Consider the following 18,335-nt stretch of genomic DNA (forward strand, 5'->3'; position numbering starts at 1 on the left):
GATGTTATGAGAATGCAGGGTGACTTGGACAGGTTGGGTGAGGGGGCAAATGTATGGCAAATGTAGTTTAATGTGGATAAATGTGAGGTTATCCACTTTGGTGGCAAGAACAGGAAGGCAGATTACTATCTAAATGGAGTCAAGTTAGGAAAAGGGGAAGTACAACGAGATCTAGGTGTTCTTGTACATCAGTCAATGAAAGCAAGCATGCAGGTACAGCAGGCAGTGAAGAAAGCTAATGGCATGCTGGCCTTTATAACAAGAGGAATTGAGTATAGGAGTAAAGAGGTCCTTCTGCAGCTGTACAGGGCCCTGTTGAGACCCCACCTGGAGTATTGTGTGCAGTTTTGGTCTCCAAATTTGAGGAAGGACATTCTTGATATTGAGGGGGTGCAGCGTAGGTTCACAAGGTTAATTCCCGGAATGGCGGGACTGTCATATGTTGAAAGATTGGAGCGACTGGGCTTGTATACACTGGAATTTAGGATGAGAGGGGATCTGATTGAAACATATAAGATTATTAAGGGATTGGACACGCTGGATGCAGGAAGCATGTTCCCGCTGATGGGTGAGTCCTGAACTAGAGGCCACAGTTTAAGAATAAGGGGTAGGCCATTTAGAACAGAGATGTGGAAAAATGTTTTCACCCAGAGAGTGGTAGATGTGTGGAATGCTCTGCCCCAGAAGGCAGTGGAGGCCAAGTTTCTGGATGTATTCAAGAGAGGGTTAGATAGAGCTCTTATAGATAGCGGGGTCAAGGGATATGGGGAGAGGGCAGGAACTGGGTACTGATTGTATATGATCAGCCATGATCACAGTGAATGGCGGTGCTGGCTAGAAGGGCCGAATGGCCTACTCCTGCACCTACTGCCTGTTGCCTTTTGAATAGCCTAATTCTGCTCCTATGTTTTATAAGACCATAAAGCTACAAGAGATAGGAGCAGAAGTGTGCCATTTGACCCATCGAGTCTGCTCCGCCATTCAATCATGGGCTGATCCAATTCTTCTGGTCATACCCACTCCCCTGCCTTCTCCCCATACCCTTTGATGTCCTGACTAATCAAGAACACATCTATCTCTGCCTTTAATGCACCCAATGATTTGGCCTCCACAGCCGCTGATGGCAACAAATTCACAGATTTACCATTCTCTGACTGAAGTAATTTCTCTGCATCTCTGTTCCAAATGGATGCCCTTCAATCCTGAAGTTGTGCCCTCTTGTCCTAGACTCCCCTACCATGAGAATTAACTTTGTCCTATCTAATCTGTTCAGGCCTTTAAATATTTGAAATGTTTCTATGGGATCCCCCCTCATTCTCCTGAACTCCAGGGAATACAACCCAAGAGCTGCCAGACATTTCTCATATGGTACCCTTTCATTCCTGGAATCATTCTCGTGAATCTTCTCTGAACCCTCTCCAATGTCCGTATATCCTTTCTAAAATAATGAGCCCAAAACTGCACACAATACTCGGCAAGTGTGATCTCATGAGTGCCTTATAAAGCCTCAACATCACACCCCTGCTCTTATAATATATACTTCTGGAATTGAATGTCAACATTGCATCTGCCTTCTGCAGCACCGACTCAACCTTGAGGTTAACTTCTAGAGAATCCTGCACACGGACTCCCAAGTCCCTGTGCATCTCTGCATTTTGAATTCAAAATAATAGTCTGTGCCCGTTTATTTCTTCCACCAAAGTGCATGACCATACACTTTCCAACATTGTATTTCATTTGCCACTTCTTTGACTATTTCTGTAAACTATCTAAGTCTCTCTGCAGTCTCTCTGTTTCCTCAACACTCCCTGTTCCTCTACCTATCTTTGTCTGATTATTGTTTTACTTGTATAGAATTTTAAAGACAAATGGATAATTCTTTGTATCTGATCTGTATTTTAATGGTCCATAATTTTGCTTTATCATATTGTTAATGTTCTAATTTCTCCTCTGCTACTTGTGAGCTTCTCTGTAAAAGTAAGCGTTCGGCACGGACCAGAAGGGCCAAGATGGCCTGTTTCCGTGCTGTAACTGTTATATGGTTATATTGTTATGACCCCAGCCCCCGCCTTTGTGAGATTCGCAAGAGCCCTAGTCAAGGGGGGGTCAAATGACCCAAGAGAGAGAGGGAGACGTGCTGAAGACCACGTTCCCCCGGGAAGCAGAATAAAGCGACTCTTTGACTATTGTCTCATGAAGACCACGTGTAAAGCCCTCGGGCAAAGTGGGCTGGTCGCTCAACAAGACAAAAGCCTCGGACATAGCCATTGTCTTGGGAGACACCTTTATGGGATAAGGAACTGGCCTACGTGCAAAATCTCAGGGCAATGTGAGATGGGTTAAGGGGGAAGGATTGCCTCGCCCCCCCACCCTGATGGACATCTACAACCCTGCCAGTCCAGATAAAAGGTGGGCTGCCAAGGCGGGGCGCCAGACGCACCAGAAGACGCGCTTGAGATCCTGTGACAGCGTTTAGAGAGCGACAGCCGGTGGTGGGGTTCGTGTGCGTCTTTTCCTTGCCTGGGATTGGCAACCCCACAGCGGAAGAACGGCTTAGCTACAGGGGAGGCCACAGATGAGCGTTCATTCCCCCAACGAGGCTCCGACAAACTGAACTCCTCCAGGTTGGAAAACCTGTTGGGTAACTCTGTCATCCCCCCTCTCTCTCTCTTTCTGACAAAAGTGCACCAACGCGACACCACAACCGACGGCGGCTGGTGGAACTGCAGTGACCGCAAAAAGACTTTTAAATATCCAGTAAACAATATATATCTACATTACCCCTAGACAACTGTAGAGCTTATTTCTGATTGATTATTACTATACCTGTGCTTTAGATTGAGTTGTGACGACGTATATGATCTGAATGTTTTGTATTAACCATACGTTTGTGCCCCTTTATAAATAAAAACGTTTGAAAATAGTAGCATCAGGCTTCGGGGGATCCATCTATCTTTGCTGGAAAATTACCCGGTTACTGGGGAACGTAACAATATGTTATATGGTTATACTTGGGAGTGAACAAGATACTAAATAACCATCTTTTCAGCTATTTGGAGAAATCATTGAACATGGAGAATACTTCCCTTAACTTTAATATAGCTTTACTTTGAGTTACAGAGCAAGCTTCCAAGCTCACGTTGGTCTATAATTTTTTTGAAATTTCAGTGACAGATCTGTCAATAGTTGTGCCCATTAGTAGGCAATTCCTGAGATTTTGGCATTCCTTTTCGTCGTCTAATAGGGTGATGTAGTTTTCAATATTCTTCATCTGTCTTGGCGGGAAATCCACACACTGAACTTGATCCAGGTTGCCTGACACAATGTAATGAGCATGGGTTTAGAGGGAAGAGATGATGCTTTTTTTTTGATTTAATTAAGTTACTCATTGGGCTAAGTGGGCCTGTTACTATGCTGTATCAATACATTTTTAAAAAAGTTTGTGCTTTCAATAATTTGAAACATTTTCATAAAGGTAAATTGACAGCTGACTGAAATATTAAACAGTAAATTTTAACAGCTGGCTGTGGAGTTGATCAATGTTCAAGTTGTTCTATAGCCAGCCACTAGTGTTGGGAAGATTGCAAACTGTCCTGTTCCTTGCTGATGTGCTGGGAGCCAGTCTCCCATTGAAAATGAAACACTGTCCTTGGACCTGCTGGAAGAAACTGCATACCTTGAGCTTTGGCTGGTAGACTTAGGGTAGTGAGGATCTACATTGTTTAGCACAATATCATGGGTCGAAGGATCTGTGCTGTACTATTCTATGTATCACATTTTAAATCTGTTAACTATTGTGCTTGGTATGAAACCGCAGGCATGCTTTTGCATTTTGCATTTTTTTGAGGACTTTGAAAAATTGTTCTTTGTAGTTCAACTAAGTGATGTTCATTTGCAGATCTGTGATAGTATAGCACTCCATCAGTACTGAACTATTTTCTTAGCTTAGCTAGAATATTTGGTCATGAGCATTTAGTTTTCATCTATTGCCAACATTAGCTCTGGTTTAAAATGCTCTGCTGTTTTTTTTTCTCTGAAACTTAACATTTTGGAAGCTGTAGGTTTAAACATGATCTTTAATTGACCTTTGCCTTCCGTACACTAGGTTATCAAACTATCTACTTCAGATTGTCTTGAAATTTTGTAACTAAGTTATGTTGATGGCTGGAGCTGATACATTTAATCAGTGCAGTGAAAATGTGAGGACTGATGTGAATAGTTAATACCAAAATGTGGAGTATACTCCAAGTTCTCCTGAAATCCTGATGAGACAAATACCCACCCACAATTTCTCTAGGCATTAAGGAAGCACTCTTGTAACTTCAGGTTACGTGCCCTGAGGATGTGGTTTCCTTAAAGACTGGAATTATCTCGTCTACCTTCACCTGCAAAACTTGTAAAGATAAGGTTTTTACAGCAAGTTCAATATTAATTCATCTAAACCATGAGAATGAAGCAGGTAGGTTGTTGACACATTTCAGAAGGGTGATCCTTACAAGTGGACTTGGGACCATGTTAAAAGAATCATGGATGTGATTCTAATGTGCATGCTTAATATGTTTGCATTGGTTAACATTTCTATTTCAGGTATAGAAGTAGGGTATTGAATAAGCCTTTCACCCAGAAGTTACTAACTGAAATTATAGATTAATGACTGATCTCACAAATAATCTGAGTAACAGCAACCATTGCCTTACACTGACTAGATTTGTTCATGAGACCATTACTCATGCTGTCATCATGCAATTACTTGGGCAAATGTTGTCAGTAGTGACATTTGAGATGTTCATTGCTCTACCTCTTCTACCTTGAATCTTTGATATAAGGACAGTGTCAAGTCAATAGAAAGCCATATTCAGTTATGTTAGATAACAGTTTATTTCTTGTTTGTTCTTTTAAGATCTAGATCAGTCAAAATTGATTAGTGGGTGTCTTGGAACTTACCTAAAGATGGTTAGACACGTTGAAAGGAAAGGCTACAAGAGTTAATTAAAATTGGAATTGCAAGTAGTCCTAAACTGTCTTCATATGACTGATAGAATAGCACTACGTTGGTAAATCTGCATAAAAGCAATAATCAGTGTTCCGTGACTTTAATCATTTCTAACGGGATATATTTAAACAAGAGGAAAAGGTAGGTATAAAGTGCTTAACACTTAGAAATAATATTTTAAATGATACAGAATTGTTACATCTGATACTATCCTCCACATACCACAGGTAAAATCAGCATAATGGGGACCAATGTTCTTTTAAAGACTTTTTTCAGCCAGAACCAACCAACTTTCCCTTCATATTCTACAAATATTCTGCAGTACAATCTGTTAATTGTGGTTTACAGTATTGTGATTTAAAATGTTTTCTATGACCAACGGACATAATACTTTTGAGGGGAAAGACAGTGACTTCGGTGTTTTACTGCTGAATGTTTGGGTCAGAATAAAGTGGATTCAAAATTGGAACCATACCATTTCCATGCATCAAAGTTACCTTTGACTGCAAGATTTTTTTTTGTAATTGGCTCTTTTTTTTTGTGTTTGGTCAGAAATAGTTTTTGAAATGTATCTTCTTTATTCATCCTCTGAAGTGATATCACTTTCTTCATACAAATTCAAATGCTGAAGGATGTCTCTAGCCTTGGAATGAAAGATAGTGTATTTAATACAACAAATTAGGGCCTTGTTGAGCAAAATCCCAATTTGAAGATCAAAACATTTTGAAAATTGGGACTTATTTTCAATTAACTTTCATGCTATAAGCAATGTATTGAAATTGTTTAAAACAGACCAAGAATTACTTAACCATTAATTTTAACTTTTTGGTAATAATCTTAACATCTACAAAAGTGAATGAAGGGCAATTTACCCCAAGCATGTACAAACTATAAAATATTTTAACAATTGCAGGCAATGACCATGTTAAGACTTTTCTATATTTAGGAGAGATGATGCATCTTAAATATCTTTAAATTCAGTCAATGTATCTGATCCATTTCACTAACTACTGATCATTATAAAAAGTTTTATTTTCGACCAAAAGCATTTTGCAAAGATCTTTGTGGTATGTGGAGGATAACAAATGAAGAAAGGTAGATTTACTCGCCTTGAGGTGCCGTAATTCTCATTCTTCAAATGAAGTTAACCACATACCAAATATTCTGCCTTTATTGTTTTATATGTCAGAGCTTTACATTTTTGTGCCTTCAGTTTTGTACACTTAATACACTTGCAAAATGTAATTGGATTAAACTTCCAACTAGACATTCTGAACCGCTAACATTTGCTTAATTGTCAAATTTCGCTGCCAGTTGGGGGATGGGATTTCTGTTTTGTTAGCCTCTCTGATTGAATATTCTAAAATGACCACAAGGGGACACATTTTGCATCTCTAACATTGTTGTGCAGTTCTGGCTGAAGGTCTTAGAGTTTTGTTTTTATTTTTCCATTGCCATTATGCTGACCTTAACCATGGTATGTTGAGGATATCTTGGTCCCTGAAGTGGCAACTGCTTTCAAAGGTGAGTAACATTTAAATAGAAAAGCTACAAAACTTCAATTCATATCAGTTTAGTTCAACAGCCACGTATCAGTTTAAAGGTGAGCTGCCTGGCAACTCGTTTTGTTTTTGCTCCCCTTGTCATCTGTTAGAAGTATGGTTCAATTTAAGAAAGTAGGTTGACTAACTCCTCACCCTAAATTGTCTTTTCTCCTGTAGAAAGGAGGTTCATCTTTTTTTCTGTAAAGTAGTTGACTTTGTAGAACCATCATGTAGGTTTCATGAAGAATGTTGGATGTGTTAGTAGGCCTGGTGAAGCATTTTTTAATGAGCATTTTTGCATTTTTTGATGTGATTTTCATTATTTCCTGGTTGCTTTCACAAAAATGCTGTCTTTTAGCAGGGTTGGCAAAGGGTTGACCCTATAGTCAAGAATTTAATTTGTTAAATAAAAATACAAAAAATTGTTTTAGAGAATTTGGTTGTCCTAATTATTTTGATTTAAGTATATGAAAAATAATTTTGGTTAAGTTAATTTTTGTTTCTGGTTCTTTTTCCTTAAAGGGTTCCTACCATTTGTGACTTTGAGCCATTACATCAACATATTCAAATTCTACGTAACTTGGTCAAAACAGCCCAGAGTTTGGATGAAATGTCCCAAACAATTACAGACTTGCTCACTGAGCAAAAGGTAAATACTGTACTTTAATTTGTAGGGCTTGTTACTACTAAAAAATTATATAGAATGGAAGCAAGGCGAGTTGGCCCACCAAGTCCAAACTAACCGTCAAATGCCCTGTGCACTAATTGTCCCCATTGTCACGCAGCACATGAAGGGCAATTTGGAGTGGCCAGTTAACTTATCAAGGCTCACATCTTTGGGATGAAAGAGAAGACTGGAGAAACCTATATAGTATCAGGGAATATGTGCAAACACCATACAGACAAAAATGAGCATATCTGTGCCATTATGCTACCTTTTTTCATTGTTAGCCAAGTATTTGAAATGGCAGTAAAATGTATCTCTAGATCGTGTATAAATGGTGGTCTAATTTTCTTAGTCAGCCTATCTTAGAACACAGAACAGTACCGACCCTTGTTGTACTGAACCAAATAAACTAGTAATCAAATAGCTAGCTAAACTAATCCCTTAGGCCTACACAATGTGTATATCCCTCCATTTTCCCCACATTCATGTGTCTATCTAAATGTATCTTAAAACTCCTTAAGGAATATGAAGGGCTATGGTCTGGGTGCAGGTCAATGGGACTAGGTAGATTAATGATTCATTATGGACCAGATGGGCTGAAAGACCTGTTTCTGTGCTGTAGTGTTCATCTAGTCCATGCTGAACTATTGTTGCCCAGACCCACTGATCTGCATCCAGACCGTAACCTATCCAAATTTCTCTGAAATAGTAAATTGAATCCATATCTGCCACTTCAGTTGGCAGCTCGTTCCATACTGCACTCTTTCAACCTTGTTTTCATCTTTCCTGTAGGTAGGTGACCAAAACTGCACACAATACTCCAAATTAGGCCTCACCCATGTCTTTTGGAATTTGAACAGAACATTCTAACTCCTAAACTTAATTCTTTGATTTATGAAGGCCAATATGCTAAAACCTTTCTATTTAACCCAGTCAAGGAATTATGGATTTATATTCCCAAATCCCTCTGTGCTGCACTCCTCAGTTCCCTACTGCTCCCTGTGCAAGTCATACCCTGGTTTGACCTCCCAAAGTGCAACACATTGCATTTGTCTGCATTAAATTCCATCTGCCATTTTACAGCCCATTATCCCAGCTGGTCCAAATCCTGCTGTAAGCTTTGGTAGCCGCCTTACTGTCTACAATGCGCCCAGTCTTGGTGTCTGCAAATTTGCTGATCCAATATACTGCATTATCAACCAGATCACCCTAAGTAGTTGTGTGGTTAGTGCAACACTAGAGCTTGAGGCGTTCCAGAGTGTTGAGTTCAATCCTGGCGCCGTCTGTAAGGAGTTTGTATGTCTCTCTGTGAACTGCTTGTGCTTCTTTTGGGTTCTACAGTTTCCTCCCACAGACCAAAGACGTGCACTTCTTAGTAGGTAAATTGATCATTGTTAATTGTGTTATGGTTAGGCTAATGTTAAATAGGTGGGTTGTTGGACCGGAAGGGCCTGTTTCATGCTGTCTCGGCCTTAAATGTCGACTGTACTCTTCTCCATCGATGCTGCCTGGCCTGCTGAGTTCTTCCAGAATTTTGTGTGTGTTGCCTCAAATAAAATAAATTGTTAATATAGATAATACATGCATATACTACTCATACACTGATCCTATTTATTCTCCAGATCCCCCTCAACTGACTCAAGTTCTAGGGGCACTTTTGCAGTGGCCAATTAATCTACCAACCAATGTGTCTGGGATGTGGGAGGAAACTGAAGCACTGGAAGGAAACCCACACTGTCATAAGGAGAACAATTAAACTCCACATGTACTGCACCAGAGGTTAAAAATGAACTTTGATCACTGAAACAGTTAGGCAGTAGATCTCCTAGATGCTACTGTATTGACCGAAAATCAACATAAAGGAACCACATTAATAGACAATTACTTAATGCAGCCAGGGTGTTTCATAGAAATATTAAGGTACACTATAAGGCCGATCAGCCCACTGAGTTGATATTGGCTAGTTCCAGTCATTCCCATTTCCTCACTCTTTTCCTTGTAATGATCCATGCTATATTAACTTGAGTGCCAGCCACAATCCCCTTTTCAAAGTCCTGATTGTTTCAATTATCCCTGCAGACTGAAAGTCCTTAATCTTCTTTTTCCTATCTAAATCTGAACAATCTTATGATGGGAAAGTCTGTAGCTAAATTATATAAACTCAAAATGGATTGTATGCATCTCTGTTAAATTTCTTCTTAATATTAGCTACATGGCCAGCAGCCTAGCTTCTGATCTTGATTACCTAATCTTTACTTCTTCCTGAAAAAAATTACCCATTGCTGGCTTTCATTTATTGTCAAGTTTCTCCAGGTGGCATTTGTTTTTGACCCTGATTTATTGTTTCCAAAAACGGACCCACTACTAGATTTGACCCCTCTCAACTATAGGTGACAAGCTATACTGCATCTTAAATGATGTAATTTTATTTGGCATCTTCTGGTCAACTTAGAGGCTAAGATCTGAGGGGGCAGCCTCAGAATAAAGGGATGTTTGGAATAGTGAAAACCAAGATTAATAGATTTTTGGTCTTTAGTGAGTCCACTGAAGATTTTGAGATGCTTTGAGTAGTTACTCTTCCAATTTCCTTATACCTGAAAATAAACTTAACTCATTTTTTTCATTGCAGGCAAGTGAATGTTATTGTAGGGTAGTTTGAGTATAATCTTGGGTTCAAAAATGTATATAGTTATTTGGAATCACTTCACTTGAATTAATTGATATTTCTCATTTGAACTCAATCTTTGGAAACTTGTATCTTGTCACTTTCATCATAGAATTGGTTTCAGCTGAAATGTTGCTATTTTAGTATCAATTGTTTGTGAAGTGTTTTTTATGTTGGTCATTCCAACAGTTCAGGAGTAAAAGGATTAATTGAGTAAATTATAAAATAAACAACTAAATTTTCATACTTCCAGTTACTTTGCTTAAGTTTTGGTGTACAAGTACCAAGTTATTCAGTTTGACTCTTTATAGATGATTTTGTTAACATCATTGTTTAATCTTACAGGCTTCGCTTGATCAGCCAACGTTAGCAACACCAACAGCACACAGGCTTGAAAGCGCAACCGAAACTAAAACTACCTCTCCTAGAGTCAGACCCACTCTTAGCCTTCAGGGTCCAATATGTCCATCAGCAAATGTTCCTGCCTCACTAGAAGAGTTATCTCCTGATAGCATTGATGCCCATACATTTGATTTTGAAACAATTCCTCATCCAGGTTTGGAACAGGTTCTCAAACAGGGTTCGGTAGATATGGATTCATTGGCAGAAAGTCCAGAATCCGATTTTGTTTCAGCTGTAAATGAGTTTGTGATTGAAGAGAATTTGTCATCACCAAATTTAAACAGTGATCCACAAAGTCCAGAAATGATGCTTGAATCTCTTTATTCTTCTGTTATTAATGCTATTGATAATAGACGCATGCAGGATACAACTCTCGGTGAAAAGGAAGACTCTAATGAAGTTGCAAATTTAAAAGTGCATATAGAAAGATACAGATTTATCACTGAAATGTCCCAGTCGCATTTTACAAGCATTAGGAAAGATCTTAACCATTTCCGGGCACTTGTCCAGAAGGAGCAATGTGATTTTAATAGTTCCATGAAAAGTGTTGGTGAAGAATTAAGAAGCATAATCAAAACTGTCAAATGCAGAGTTGAAGCAGAAGCAGAAGAAAATTATCAGCAAAAATTAGAGGCTTTATGTAAGGATTATGAAGACAAATTGAGCAAGTGGATTGTTGAGGCTGAGACGACTCGGCAAATTGTGGAGAAGTTGAAAAAGGAAATACTTGAACTTGAAGATAGTATAAAAGAGAAAGATGATGAAATTGCTGTGACACGAACTAAAAATGAAACCTTTGTATGTTTACAAATTAGTAAAGAAAAAGAAATTCAGAATCTAATGGAAGAGAGGAAGAAACAGGAGATTCAAATCCAAGAACTCAATCACTCACAAGAGAGTTTATTGGAAGAATTAAACACACTTAAAATACAGGCGGATCAGAAATTGGCAAAGTTAAGGGAAGAACTTCAGAATCTTGAACAAAGACATTTGAAAGATATGAAAGATTGCCAAACTAGACATCAGCAAGAGATAGAAAAATTGACAACTGATCACTGTAATCAGCAAAATGAAACTCAAAGGGAAAATAAAGCAAGATTAGAAAATGTGGAGAAGGCCCTTACCCTAAAGCTACAGGAGCAAGAGCAAGAACTCAGTGAATGTAAATTTAAAGTGTCTGAACTTTCTGACTTGAGGTGTAAGCAGGAAGTTGAATTGGCTTTGAGGGAAGCTGATACTGAGGAATTAAAAGAACTTTTAAAAGAGAACCAAGTCCAACAAGAAGAGATTATAAAATGTGAGGTAATGAAAGAAACTGAGAAATGCAGCAAAGAGATAACAGACTTGAAACAGCAAATGCAGCTTCAAAGGCAAGAATATGATGTGGAACTTGCAGAACAAAGAACACAAATGGCTATAGAGAGAAAACAGTGCATTTCTGAAATAATGGATAGGCATGAAAAGGAGATGACTGCCCTCAAAGCTGAACTAAGCAAACTGGATGCAATGAGACAACAGGCGGTTGATGCAGAAATAGTGCTAAAGGGACAGGTTGAAGAGCTCAGTAGCAAGTTAAAACAATGTTTGAAAACCATGGATAAACAAAAAGAGGAAATGGTTTCTGAAAAAGAGAGACTTGTCTTTGAAATTGAAACAAAATATGAAGCTACTATTCGTGGTCTTCAGGAGGAGAAAGAACAGTTGCTGAACACACTAAGCCTGGAGGGGAAAGAAGAGGATAGAAATAAAATACATGAGGATTGTGAGAAAAAAATACAAGCGCTTGAGCAAGAAAAGCAAGTAATTGGAAGTCAACTTGAGCAATGTAGAGCTGAGAGGTATGCAAACATTGCTGTTATCTTCACATTCATTGGTAGAAGTATCAAATATCTTAAGTTTTGTGTTCCGTGTTTTTCTTCTAGATAACGGATTAAATTCTAAAATAATGCCGAACATCTTTCATGTTTTGTCCAGTATTTATTCCTGGCCTACTTTTGTCTGAGAAAATAGATGGGTCCTTGATAAAATGTCCAATTGAGAGCACCTCTGATATTTCTGCATTTCCTCCGTATTTCACTAAAGCAACAGCATTCTTGTGTTTATTTTTGACTTGCAAGTGGGTGTGACTGTTGTCTGATCATAGTCATTTTTATACAGTACAAAAATAGATTCTTTGGTCCAACTTATCCATGTTTAACAAGTTACCTACCTGAGCTAATCTCTTCTGCCTACATTTGGCCTGATTCTCTATCGAACTTTTATATTCATGTATATGTACCTGTCAGAATGTTACTAAATATTGTCATTGTACCTGCCTCTAGCCGTTCATTCCATGTACCCACCATGCTCTGAAAAAATTTACCCCTCAGTTCCCCTTTAAATCTTTCTCCTGTCAGCCTAAACATGCCCATTAGTTTTATCCTTCTCTACCTTTGGGGAAATAAACTTCTTCTATGCCTATCATAGTTTATTATACCACTCTGTCTCTTAAGCTCCAGAGGAAAACATTAGCCTATCCAATCTCTCCTTGTGACTCAAGCCCTCCAGTCACAGTTTCACCCTTACATTTTTTCCTGTATCTTTATCAGCATAATGCCATCCTCCCTATAGTTAGGCACCTTGAATTGCACATAATGCTTAATTTAGTCTCATCAAAGGGATATCCCAGCTCTTGCTCTGACAAATGAAGGCAAGCATGCCAAATACTGTTTCTATAACTATATATTGAACTATACAATGTTAATGAATTACAGTTCTGTGTTTGTATAGAATACTGTAGTTTAAGAGTAAAACAATTTGTAATAGATCTTTAAAGGCAGAATAGCTGGTGTCCCTTGATTTAACTGGATATTTCTCTCCAATCATGCAACAGTGATAGTTAACTATTCCTCTTAAGTTTTCTGATTGTATAAGTAATTTATATTGTGTCATGTTGCAGCAGTTTGAATCCTTTTGTTTTTGCCTTGCTCTTGTATCTGAATGTTCATTCTGTTTATAGATTAATCTATGATCAAAATATTTTTGTGTTTTTAGAATTCTAATAATAGTGTTATATCTCAGCTTTGTTTTTCACTGACATCTGTATCTGAGGTTTTCTTTTCACGTGTCCCAGTAGAGATGCTATAAGTTCCAGTGATAGCTAACTGTAATTGTGAGTGCAACTAAGCTAGGATATAAGACTTGCTGTATGTAGAGTCTCAGCCCAGAATGTCGACTGTTTACACTTTTCCATAGACGCTGCGTGGCCTGCTGAGTTCCTCCAGCATTTTGTCTGTGTTGCTATGATTCAACTTTAACAGTCAGGATCATAAAATGATATTTTGTGTATATTTTACCTTTGCCTTTTGTAATTATGGATGGATCTAAACAGAAGCAGGACCTTTCCAGTGCTCTTCATTTCTAATCTCCTCCCTCGGGCTGACCTGTCCAAGCTCTGTTGGCTCTTTTTTGATTAGTTATCTGCCTTCACTGGGGCCCTGCCACTGGCCTTTGACCTATTTCTCAACTCTCTTTAAACATTCTGTGACCCATGGAAGTGGTTGCAAACCCACTTTCACACCATCTGATCAGTTTACCTCCTTCGATTTAAAAAGTCAAAGTGCAAGCAGTAGCCTGAGAGGTTTGCTGTGAAAACTGTACCTTGTCTTTAAATAGATAGATAGATAGATAGATACTTTATTCATCCCCATGGGGAAATTCAACTTTTTTTTCCAATGTCCCATACACTTGCTGTAGCAAAACTAATTACATACAATACTTAACTCAGTAAAAAAAAATATGATATGCATCTAAATCACCGTCTCAAAAAGCATTAATAGCTTTTAAAAAGTTCTTAAGTCCTGGAGGTAGAATTGTAAAGCCTAATGGCATTGGGGAGTATTGACCTCTTCATCCTGTCTGAGGAGCATTGCATTGATAGTAACCTGTCACTGAAACTGCTTCTCTGTCTCTGGATGGTGCTACGTAGAGGATGTTCAGAGTTATCCATAATTGACCGTAGCCTACTCAGCGCCCTTCACTCAGCTACCGATGTTAAACTCTCCAGTAATTTGCCCACGACAGAGCCCGCCTTCCTTACCAGCTTATTAAGACGTGAGGCGTCCCTCTTCTTAATGCTTCCTCCCCAACACGCCACCACAAAGAAGAGGGCGCTCTCCACAACTGACCTATAGAACATCTTCAGCATCTCACTGCAGATATTGAATGACGCCAACCTTCTTAGGAAGTACATTCGACTCTGTGCCTTCCTGCACAAGGCATCTGTGTTGGCAGTCCAGTCAAGCTTCTCGTCTAACTGTACTCCCAGATACTTGTAGGTCTTGACCTGCTCCACACATTCTCCATTAATGATCACTGGCTCCATATGAGGCCTAGACCTCCTAAAGTCCACCACCATCTCCTTGGTCTTGGTGATATTGAGACGCAGGTAGTTTGAGTTGCACCATATCACAAAGTCCTGTATCAGTTTCCTATACTCCTCCTCCTGTCCATTCCTGACACACCCCACTATGGCCGTGTCATCAGCGAACTTCTGCACATGGCAGGACTCTGAGTCATATTGGAAGTCTGATGTGTACAGGGTGAACAGGACCGGAGAGAGTATGGTTCCCTGCGGCGCCCCTGTGCTGCTGACCACCGTGTCAGACCTACAGTCTCCCAACCGCACATACTGAGGTCTATCTGTCAAGTAGTCCACTATCCAATCCACCATGTGAGAGTCTACTCCCATCTCCGTTAGTTTGTGCCTTAAGATCTTGGGCTGGATGGTGTTAAAGGCACTAGAGAAGTCAAGGAATGTAATCCTCACAGCACAACTGACCCCCTCTAGGTGAGAGAGTGATTTGTGCAGCAAATACGTGCAAATATCATGTGTTTTTTGATGTTCTGTGCTCTTATTCTGTTCTTGAAATTTGGAACAAACATATTCTGCTCTTTTTTTTAAAGAAAAAAAGTCAAGACATAGGGAAAGGAGTTTTTTTCCCAACAATATCAAGTACAATAGACAAAGTAGGAAACTAGATGAAAAAGAAGAAGAATGTAAAAATTTAGAGGATAAAAAGTAAATGGGAAAAGAAAACAATTATTTGGTGTTAGCTATTTGTGTGCAATGTTAATGGTGAATCCAGTAGTACCTTTTACATTAGTACTAGTCATAGAATGGTACTAATGCAAGACCATTCAGCTCAAGTCCATGTCAGTTCTATAAGTAATGTAACTAGTCCACTCCTTTTTCCACTATCCTTTTTTAATGAGTGTATCTAACTCCCTTTTGAAAGCCATGATTTATTTTGTCTGGAACTGCATTAAGTGAATCCAAATTATTAATGTTCAGTTTTGTACTATCCTTCAGTCCTTTCACAAGAAATCTTTATCTCTGGAAAGATTCAGCTAGTATATTGGAAAGATTATTTAAGTATTTGCTACGGTAAGGTGGTGAGTGTCACTGTACAAAACCTTGCTAACTTCCTTATCAGGCAGTGGTTTTACAATGGAGACACGAGGCTAGGATTTGGAGCAACACACTCTGCTGGAATAACTCAGTGGGTCGAGCAGCGTTGGTGAGAATCTCCAGTAGATCTCCACTGATGTGAGCCACACTGGTCTTTTTATTTCCTGGATTATCTCTCTTCAACATTGGCTACTCTCCACTCTGAGACCTCACCCATTACTAGTAAGATACAAAATTTTTCAATGCCTCAGCAGTTTCTTCTCTTGCCTTTTTCAATAACCATCGGGGCCCAGGAGAATCGATTGTGATGCTCTTTCAAAGATACAGCACTGTTTCATCAAAAGTGATATATTAGTTATTTTTCCCCTGTGGATAAGTGAATATCTCATTACCCTGTCAGTTCAAAGTGGAATCTGTGTATAATTGTCACCGGTGCATATGCCCCAATTCTGGAAGTCCTGGATGAGGCCAAAGGGGATTTTTACTTTGACCTTGAGAAAGCATAGATTTGTGCCCCAGAAAGATAATTTTCCTAGGCATTTTCATTTCTGTGGTAGGTAAATTTTGGTGTATTATGGTTGCATGCACTGGTATACAATGAAAATCTTTGTTTTACATGCCATTCATACAGATAATTTCATATCAGTGCATTGAGGCTATTTTGGACTTCTGTTTCATATAGGGGAAAAGTGTAAGACAGACAAGGAGAGACAGACAACTTAGAAACATGTCCACTATGAAGGCACTGACTATAGAGTACCCATCTATGCTAATTCTATATTTATTCTCTTGCCTTCCCATTAACTGACATGTTGGGAGGAATGCAGCATTGGGATGAAAACCATGTGGTCATGACAAATGTGCATGCTCCATGTAAACAAACACAAGGTTAGAATCTAACCCAAGTCTTTGGTGCCTTGAGGTAGCAGTACTAAGTCATGTACTAAGCAGTGCAATTCCAGTACTGAAACCACATAGATATTGGCATTGTACTGTCCATGATGAATGGCTGTCTCTGCTGCACTGACCACTTAATCCAAGTCAGAATCAGTGGCAACAACAGAAAGACTGCCACAAGAAAATCAATATCTTGCATCTCAAAGTCCCATTAAAAAAATTGTTTTTCTAAATCAAAGTTTACAATATCTGGATTGACATGAGATGCACTATAATCTATGTTTACTCGCCACAGCCCTACTCATTCCTTTCCAAGAGCTCAAAAACCAGTTCCTTAATAAAGAGCTTTAACATTCTTGAACCATACCAACATTAAGAACACAGAATATGTTGGCAGGTTTGAACAGCATAAAGGTAAATAAATTCCCAGGGTCTACCATTGTAGGAAGCAAAGGAAGAAATTGCTGTGCCCTTTCAACACTTGAAGATGCTAATGTGCCTTTATTTAAGAAAGGGCTGCAAGGTTAAGCCAGGACCCAAAGGTCAGTGAGCCTTGCATTAGTAGTTGCTAAATTACCCAAAAGGGTCTAAGAGATGAATCTATTTGCATTTGGAAAGGAAAAAAATACTTTTTAGGGGTGGTCAGCATGGCTTTGTACATAAGAAATCGTGGCCCACAAGTTTAAATAAATTATTTGAATTGGCACCCAGGAGGATTGATGAGGGTATTGTGGTAGATGCTGTCTACATGGATTTTAGCAAGTCTCTTGGCAAGAACTTGTTTGGTCGGCCTGTTTGGAAGGTGAAATCTCACTAGATCTGGCATGAGCTAGCCAATTGGATTCAAAATTGGCTTGATGGAAGAAGTCAGAGGGTGGTAGTGGAGAGTGTGCCACAGGAATCAGGGCTGGTTCCCTATTTGTCATGTATATTAACGGCTTGGGTGGGATGGTAGGTGGCCTCTTTAGTAATTTTGCAGATGACACCAAAACCGGTGGTATAGTGGACAGTGAGAAAAGATTCAAGGTTGCAAGATCTTGATAAATTGGGCCAAGGAATGGCAGATAGAATCCAGTTTAGACAGGTGTTAATTGATGCATTTTGGGAAGTTAAACTAGGGCAGGACTTGCTCAGTAAATGATAAGAGTGGAGAGAGTGTTAAGGAACCTTGGAATACACGTACATAATTTGTTGAAAGTGGTGACAAAAGAAGACAAGATGGTGAATGTGGTGTTTGGCATGCTTGCCTTTATCAGATGAGGTATTGAGTACAAGAGGTAAGATGTCATTTTACAGCTGTCTGGGACATTGGTAAGACTGCATCCTGGAATACTACATGCATTTCTTGTTGCCATACTAATAAGAAGGATATAACTAAACTAAAGAGGTTTTAGAAAAGATTCATAATGTTGCTGGAACTGAAGACCTTGAATTAAGAAGAGACACTGGACAGGAGCAGACAAGGCAGATGAATGACCTTCGGGGTATACAATATTATGAGGAACATGGGTAAGGTTGTTTATGCAGAGTAGGAGAATATAGAACTAGAACACAATGTTTTAAGGTAAAAAGGAGAAGAGTTAAAGGGGACCTGAGGAACATGTTTTCCAGCACAGAAGGTGATGGATATCTGAAATAAGCTTCCAGAAGACATAGTTGAGGCAGATACAACTACAGTGTTTAAGATATTTGAATAGGTTCATGGATAAGAAAGGCTA

At 39.0% G+C, this 18,335-nt stretch overlaps 1 protein-coding gene across 4 annotated transcripts in view; it reads left to right on the plus strand.

The window, feature by feature from the left end:
- Positions 1-18,335, plus strand: part of rb1cc1 (RB1-inducible coiled-coil 1) — a 193,999-nt gene that overhangs the window by 97,513 nt on the left and 78,151 nt on the right. For all 4 annotated transcript variants that reach the window (XM_073042482.1, XM_073042490.1, XM_073042499.1 and 1 more), the window contains 2 exons: positions 7,060-7,186; positions 10,215-12,109. In XM_073042482.1, the coding sequence (XP_072898583.1) occupies positions 7,060-7,186; positions 10,215-12,109 (2,022 nt within the window). The remainder of the gene's footprint in view (positions 1-7,059; positions 7,187-10,214; positions 12,110-18,335) is intronic.

The sequence above is a fragment of the Hemitrygon akajei genome, chromosome 1 (assembly GCF_048418815.1).
Source record: "Hemitrygon akajei chromosome 1, sHemAka1.3, whole genome shotgun sequence".
Classification (NCBI taxonomy): domain Eukaryota; kingdom Metazoa; phylum Chordata; class Chondrichthyes; order Myliobatiformes; family Dasyatidae; genus Hemitrygon; species Hemitrygon akajei.